At 41.7% G+C, this 8,523-nt stretch overlaps 1 protein-coding gene across 1 annotated transcript; it reads left to right on the top strand.

The window, feature by feature from the left end:
- The first annotated feature begins 4,343 nt into the window (after positions 1-4,343).
- On the top strand, positions 4,344-7,325 carry LOC121634372 (potassium voltage-gated channel subfamily A member 1). Its single transcript, XM_041976938.1, has one exon. The coding sequence runs from the start codon at positions 4,821-4,823 to the stop codon at positions 6,507-6,509; it is 1,689 nt and encodes a 562-aa protein (XP_041832872.1). The 5' UTR covers positions 4,344-4,820; the 3' UTR covers positions 6,510-7,325.
- Positions 7,326-8,523: the final 1,198 nt, after the last annotated feature.

Below are 8,523 nucleotides of genomic sequence, written 5' to 3' on the forward strand. Positions count from 1 at the left end.
TTAAAAAAAAATAGTGGAAAAGTTTCATGAACAGAAATCCTACATCCGGAATAATTTGGGACCCAGTTTTCCTCAAACATTTTATCAAGATACTTGACTCAGTCAGTCCTGTTTTAAGATATTTCAATTTAAATAAAAAAATCTAAACCTCATCTGCGCTACTGTCTTAGATTTTTTAAGAAGTTTCTAAATTTTTTGTGTTTGACAGTAGTTTATTTTATTCCCAATTTTTTTTTTTTTTACTTTTTTTCAGACTACTATTTAAATCCGAAGGATGTTGGAGGTTAATTTATATTACATCACATGGGTGCATCTCAACCCAGACTGGATAGAACTATTACCACCTACCCAGCCCTCCCCCTCTGAGTTGTTGCTTTGTCATTTTTTTTGCTAGATAATGGCCCAAATTAACTGTCGATTGTTGGATGTTTTCATGACAAACCTCCATCATAAACGAGGTTGTGAAAACACACGGGGTCACATATTAAAATTGTCGTATATATAAATAGATGAGAGCTGCAGGAGTTCTGACCTTGTTATACCATATGTGGAACCAGAAAACATGGATTTCTTATATAACAATCTCCTCATCTCTGTACTCAGCATTTGCTCCTTTTATGTTCTTGTTTACCGGTTTCATCTTCACTAACGGATGTTGCACCTAGAAGCATGAAGCTTCTGTTTCACATCGTTAGCAGTCGTCATCCATATGACCAACATAGTTGTTTTTTTATGTAAAAGCACCCTAATGACTGTATCCAGTGCGTGAAATCGCTGTGTTGCCAGTGGCCAGTCACCCAGTGAGATGGATGATGGCGAGTTATTATTCATGGCTGCAGTAGTCTGAGGATAGTGCATTAATCCAGGGGTGGGGAGATGCACATAGTTCTTATCATGATTAGGCTGCGGCATTAGATAAGGAACAGGACAAATATAGTGCTTGTGCTTTGTTTTCTAATCCACCCACAGGGCTAAGAAACTAACCTTTTAAATAGGTCACCTTCTCTGCTTTCAGAAACAAATGTACAGGCTCTAGGTGTCCAGGGGCTGAGCGTGTCTCTGAAGAAGGAAGTTTAAGTTTACACATCTAGTTGGTACAGTTTGGTTATCATCATGTGTTCAAACTCCACTGATTTACAGTAACACAGCCAGTGGTGGACAGATGCTACATGACCGAATTTAACTCTCCAGAAAGGTTAAATGACATATTTTCACATCATCATCCAGCAAGCTGGATTTCTCTTTATGTTTCTATGCATCAGCTATGTATTTCATACCCAGGACTTCAATGCTGTCCTGCCACTAAAATTGTGCCTAAGAACCAAACTATGACAGAGGGACTACATTTTCTCATCACCTCTTCTTCAGAGTGATTCTACTTTTTACTGAGTAGAGCTTGGCCATTTGGCTGAATTCTCAATACCTGGACAGCAGAAAACAGACCGGAGAGCATAAAGAACTCTGCATCCATCATGCTGAAAGGCAGGAGGAGCAAACATCTGCTAGAAGGTAGAACTGGGATCAAGGCAATTATTTAATGTAACTTTTCAACTTATGCTGTACATGATTAAAAAAAAACAAAAAAAAAAAACAGGCTTACATGCAGTAAGTTACACATACAAACTTCTGCTTTTCTGCTAGTTTGTTCCAGACATCAGGAGTTTGAATTCTTGGGATGAAAACAAACTGGACCCAAATGATCTTAAACTTCTTTTTTTTTGCACTTCCAGGTGCTAAAAGTGGGATGAGTTGCAGAATGTCTGATCTGAGCCATTCTACTTTTTTGGGACACTTCAGGTGAGGTCCTAATCCGATCCTAAAGACACACTGCAGTCCACTGATTGGTGGAAAGAATCACCACTTCCTGCGTGACTCTGAACAGCTCATGCTTTAATGTATGGTGGATTTTTATTGTTTAAAGCCAAGAAGAACAGAGACAAACTGCTGGATCTCCACTATTCTCCTCCTTTGTTTCTGGGGTGTGTTCTATGTTATAATTTAAGACAGGTGTTGAATAGGAGCAACAATAGCAATCACATGTTAGAGCCACATAGACATTATGTTTGTTCTTTGTTATGAGTAAATATTTCATCATGAGGCCTTTGGTTATATTTCTTATTTTATATTAATTATTTATGTTTTGATTGCTAATTTTAGTTATTTAGGCTCCTTTGATGTCCTGCACTGAATCAAGGTGAGGTGAGCAGTTTAGCACTTAAGGCGTATTTGGACTCACGTGGTGTCTGGTCAGTTATGGTGTAGCTGACGCTGATGAGTTTGCTCTCGCATTCACGGGTAGGGGGTGTGTGTTGTTTTGGTGTCGTGCTGCAATTACTCCTCCTAATCTGAAGGTGGCAGCAGGGATGCACGTCAGGTCTGAAAGAGGTTAACCTCTGCGGGTCTACGCAGCGCCATGCGAGTATAAATCCATCTTTAGAATACACATGCTGTGTCAGAAATGTCACGTCCTGCAGGAGTGAAGGAGTGTTTTTGTAAATTTGTAGCCACTACACAAAATGTCAGCTGTAGATATAAAACCATACATGTACCAAGTTGAATAAGCTGCAGACAGTATGTATGATTAGAAAATGAAAAAAATGGACACTAGAAATCACCTTAAGTCTACAGGCAGCAGTAAGACAAGCTAACAAGCTAACAGCTCTTCAGTGCTGAAGCTTCTTGGGACTGCATGGCAGGACTTGTGTTGAGAGCTCTGAACTGTAACATGTGATATTAGAAACTGTTTATAGTTGAGGGTTTTGTGTGGAAAATAAAAGAACCTAGTCCATCTCCTTCAAAGCCAAGATGATGATGACACATCTGGATGGAGAGCAGAGTGTGGCCCCGGGGCCCCGACCCAGAGTAGAAGAGGATGTGGACACAAAAGCAAAGAGGCTGAATGAAAAGAACGAGTCTACAGATCGTGGAAAGTGGGCCTTTGTGCTCAGACTGTTGGGAGAGAGATTTGTGCACATTAAGGAGGTTTGAAACTACAGCGGGCACGTGCACACGCACATGCACGAGCCTCTGACAACATAATAAAACACACACAAAGGATGTCATGTTACGTAAGAGTGCAGGAGACGAGATGAAATGCTGAAACATAGAAATGTATATCTAAACCTTCTGATATCTGAATGAATTCAAATAAAATCATTTAAAAAACAGTTTAACCATAATAAACTGAGCAGTCAGTGGGCTAATTTTCCTTCTTTTTTCTCTTAAAACAGCTCAGTTCACAGAATCTGGATTTAACTTCCATTTTTTTCCTGTTAATACATTTGTTAATTTAAACACCACCCCTGTAGCCACTTTACTTCAGACTGGTACCTTGTTGAGTTCATTAAAATGGAAACCAAAATAAACATCTGTCCTCTTGCTTTTATTGTTATTGTGACAAAGTGGGTGAGTCCACACCATCTGCCAATGTTTCACATCACTTCAACAGTCCATCCCGGTTTGATTTGATTTCAACAATGTTAGCTCCATCGCTGCTCAGTGGTCAGCAGACACAACTGTCCTGAAATTGTTTGTGTTTTGCTTTCTGTTTGAGTTCAGCTAATACACATAAATATGTGTTTAAAGCAGGACTCACACCAGTATTAGTACATTTAGTTCTATTTATTTGGTTTGGGAACCACTGATCTGTTGCATTGTTTGTTATTTGCAATGTTAACATTTAATCTTTATATTGTTTTAAGTTGTTTTCATTGTTCTTTCATTTTTCTTTCATGTTTCCCCCTCTGTAAAACACTTACTCGTGCATTTCATAAAAACCTGTATAAATAAAATTGAGTTAAATATTGTCATGAAAGATCAGTCTCTTTTCTGAATTAATGACAGAAGCTGACAAATTCTTGCAGAGCCAAAAATATACATGTGGTTAAGTGGTGTGTGAAATATTGGTGGGCGTGGGACAAGGGGGTGGGGTTTAAAGGTTTGGTGAGTAACCCTCTTTTTGCCTTAACCCTTAAAAGCCCGACTTAAACGGTACTTAAAAGTTTTCGTTTTTTAAATCTGAAGTCTTTATTTGGCTCTTTAACAAAATGTAAAAAATGATAAAGAAAAATAATCTTTGGATATTTATAGTTTATTATGGTATGATGTCAAAATGATTGTAGTGTAAAAGGTGTCCACCAGGGGGCAGTTCCCAAAGAAAAACCTTCTGAAAGATTAATTATTGTTTAAAACATGTTAATCTTAAAAACAGAGAAGCAGATTTTGAGTTTCATCTCCAAAAGACGTCTTTAATTTGTATTTATCAGTTCGTGAGTTCGTGGGGGCTCATTTGCAAAGTATCTCCCATGAAAGCAAATCAAATTATTAAAACCGACACACACACGCAGGGGAAAAATGGCCATTGCGCGCACTTTGTGCCACAAACAGCGCGCGTCTCCGCTCCCAGAGAGAGAGAGAGAGAGCAGGAGAGAGGCAGAGGAGGGTGACAGCTTGTCTCACATCCACAGACATTTTCAGAGGCGGATGAACGCTTGAACTGCACTTTTGACGTCAGGAAAAATAATTCCATCCTACTCTTTCATCCGGGTCTTCTTCTTCTCCGCTTCCCTTGTGATTTTAATATTTACTTCATCCAGACCTGCGGCGGCTTGAATCATCAAAAACAGCACATATGCATCCATGTAAAGAGGAGCTGCGGCTGGAGGAGCAGCGGCCGTGATTCAGAGCGCATCTCCGTCTGCTGCAGCTGACTTTTCATCTCTTTCTCTCTTTCTCTCAGCTGAAAATCTCGGGAGGATGTTTGTGCTCCGGCTCAACAAGTCTGCTCTGCTTTTTACACATTAACTGTTGATGGCTGCGGAATGGAGATAGCCTTGGTGAGTTTTGAGAACGGCGACGCTAAAGGAAGCGGTGGTGGTGGTGGAGGCAACAATGCCGAGGATAGCTGCCGGAACGCACTGGATGTCCCTCAGTCGGGCTTCGTTCAAAGTGGACGCGGGGAAGACAACAGTAAAGAGCTGAACACCCGGGGGAGTCCTCAGCAGCGCAGCCCCTGGAAGATCAACGACATGAACAACACTTTCAGCTGCAGCGAGAACGCCATGGATGCGCTTTTACGCGCGGACCACAGTCCTCATCTTTTTGACGAGGACATGCTTGACATGGACATGGACACTGAAAGCAACGAGAGGGTGCTCATTAACATAGCCGGACTGAGGTATGAGACCCAGCTGGGCACTCTGAACCAGTTCCCTGACACTTTACTGGGAGACCCTGCCAAGAGGATAAAATACTTCGACCCGCTCCGAAACGAGTACTTCTTCGACCGCAACAGGCCGAGTTTTGACGGGATTTTGTATTTTTATCAGTCGGGTGGGAAGATCCGGAGACCTGTTAATGTGTCGATTGATGTGTTTGCAGATGAGATTAGGTTTTATCAGCTGGGGGAGGAAGCCATGGAGAGGTTCCGCGAAGATGAGGGCTTCATAAAGGAGGAAGAGAAGCCGCTGCCACAGAATGAGTTTCAGAAGCAGGTCTGGCTAATATTTGAGTATCCGGAGAGCTCCAGTCCGGCCCGGGGCATCGCCATCGTGTCCGTGATCGTCATCACCATATCCATCATCACCTTCTGTCTCGAGACGCTGCCAGAGTTCAGGGATGAGCGAGAGCTTCCGGTCACCAGCCGGCTGGACAACAGCACGGCGCCGCGGCCGTCCCTCACCTTCTCAGACCCCTTTTTCATAATAGAGACCACCTGTGTCATCTGGTTCACTTTTGAGCTGATCGTGCGCTTCTTCGCGTGTCCCAGCAAGTCGGAATTCTCAAAGACCATCATGAACATCATCGACATCATGTCCATCATGCCTTACTTCATCACAGTGGGCACGGAGCTGGCGGAGCAGCAGGGCCAGGAGCACCAGAACGGCCAGCAGGCCATGTCGCTGGCCATCTTGAGGGTCATCCGTCTGGTCCGAGTCTTCCGGATCTTCAAACTGTCCAGACACTCCAAGGGGCTCCAGATCCTTGGGCAGACTCTGAAAGCCAGCATGCGGGAACTCGGCCTCCTCATCTTCTTTCTCTTCATTGGAGTCATCCTCTTCTCCAGCGCCGTTTACTTCGCAGAAGCAGACGAGCCGGAGTCTCACTTCTCCAGCATCCCTGATGCCTTCTGGTGGGCCGTGGTTACCATGACAACCGTCGGCTACGGTGACATGAGACCGGTAACGGTTGGGGGTAAGATCGTGGGCTCCCTTTGCGCCATCGCCGGCGTGCTGACTATCGCGCTCCCGGTACCGGTCATTGTGTCCAACTTCAACTACTTCTACCACCGGGAGACGGACCAGGACCAGTCCTCCCTGAAAGATGAGCCCAACAGCGGCAGAGCCAGTCCGGAGCGCAAAGAGAGCAAATCATCCGTGAAGTCGCAGGATGTGGAGAACAATGACCCGGGCGCTTCAGCGGAAAAGACGAACATCAAAGCGAACAGCAGCATGGACTTCAAGAAATCCCTTTACGCTTTCTGCCTGGACACACGGGAGACAGACCTGTAGCCCCGCAGCCGCCATCCTCACTTTTAAAAACAGTTTAAGCTCATAGTTGTGTAGAATTAACCCCGGTTAATGGGCTCTAGAGCCAGTCACAGTGTGGGAGGATCAACGCATTGCAATCCTGGAAAGTTTTCAGAGCGGTGTGGGTCCAAATATAAAAAGCACATTTTAATCCCCCTTAACTGGTAAGAACATCTATAACTGAAGACTGACAAGTTGTGAAAAAACACGGTGCATGCATGGAAAGTGGCCCTTTAATATAGTAGGAACACCTATAGAACCTGAACTCAAACTCATGAATGAGTTCATGGGAAATGGGACATGGAGCTTATGCTGCAGATAATCAAGGAGAATCAGGATTTTGGATAATTACTTGACATGGCGGAGGATTAAACAGACTGTACATAATGTAAGAACCAGTAGAAGAGCAAAATCACAAGCCAGATTCGATCCTTCCTTACATTTAGTCGTTATGTTTACACCAAAACGTTGCAGCAGATTTGTACATATTTCCCACAAGCTAATTATTTCCAGAGCTGTTGTTTTTGTGGATGATTTGGAGAAAAAGAGAGGTATATTTTTTGAGATGCAGACACCTGATGAGAAACTTAACACTTATTTATTTTGTAACTGAGAATGGAATGACTCTCAGAGGATCTCATCCTTGTTTCTCATCATTTTAAACTCAACAATTTTGAGATTTCTATTTTTTTTTAAGAATATGGACATTAAATGGAAGTATGCGAATTGAGAAGACATTAACCAGGAAAAGAGGACAGAACAGAGACCACCTGGAGAGGCTGAGTATCAACAACAGGTCAGTGTCAAAGATATTTGTATGTGGGTGTTTATGAATATTTTCAGGTTGAAGTGATTTGATGGAAATGTCACAAAGTCACATTTTAACCCTTTAACTCAAACACAGTGCTATCACCTATTTTGTCAACAGGGGGGTAGAATTTAATCATTTCTACAATGCATCGAGATGCAGAGTTGGACTATTCTGCATGATGCAGGAACAGAAGATAATTGATTATAATCATGTAATGTGTATATTTGCGTGTGGCTGATCTAGCTCCAGCAACAGCTGGAGAGATCCAAGGCAGAATCTGTTTTTAAACCTTCACATAGGAAAACTGTAAAACTAAGCAAACATACAGAAAATACATCAGTATCTCACAGGAAATGTTTTAATTGTCTCAGGAAACTCACTTAAGATGACACATACAAATGTATTAAAAAAAAAAAAAACGAGTTAGCTGAAGGCTAACATCTATGGGAAATACCATAGGCAAGCTAGTGCTTAGCATGCACAAATTTAAACACCTTTGTCCAGCAACAAATTTTGACCTTAACAATATTCTCTGTGTTCAGTTTCCAATTGACTAGAATACTTACTGGCAAATGTTTTCTGATCATGAATGAGAACATGATAAACATCTTAATTTCCATATACTGGATGAACTGAATATGGAAAGACTAAGGACAAAACACACTGCTTTTCTGCAAGAGATTTGTCACATCATAGTAATATGTTTTGATTTTCCAACAATGGAAACATAAAGTTTAAAAATTAAATAGAAACTAACCTATTTTTTTTAATGTTTATGATATTTATCAATTTGAGGACATTCCGATAAATTTCTCCATGGTGTCTGGGATTAAAAGGATTAAGAATCTACAAGTTTGGAGTTTTAAGGGGTAAAACATCCCTGTTACTAATTTGACTCCATACTTGAAGAGCTGTCCTTTTCTGCACCACACTCATTTATGGAGCAACACTTGTTGTTTGTTTTTTTTACTTTTATTAAGTGAAACTGGTATTTCTACTCATTAAACACTAAAACCACAACACTGCAAATACATAGAAGTACCTTCACCAAACATAGCACCCCATCTGGTGGAAGGAGGAAAATACATCTAATACTATTACTACAAGGCTCCAGACTGTGACCAAATGGTTGCATTTTGTGACTAAAATGTGAGACAGTGAGAGTGAATTTTCCATCTACTCGTG

This window comes from Melanotaenia boesemani, chromosome 23 (assembly GCF_017639745.1).
Source record: "Melanotaenia boesemani isolate fMelBoe1 chromosome 23, fMelBoe1.pri, whole genome shotgun sequence".
NCBI lineage: Eukaryota > Metazoa > Chordata > Actinopteri > Atheriniformes > Melanotaeniidae > Melanotaenia > Melanotaenia boesemani.

Excerpts from the sequence above, each read along its gene's own strand:
- LOC121634372 (XM_041976938.1), top strand. The coding sequence starts at position 4,821 with ATGGAGATAGCCTTGGTGAGTTTTGAGAACGGCGACGCTAAAGGAAGC.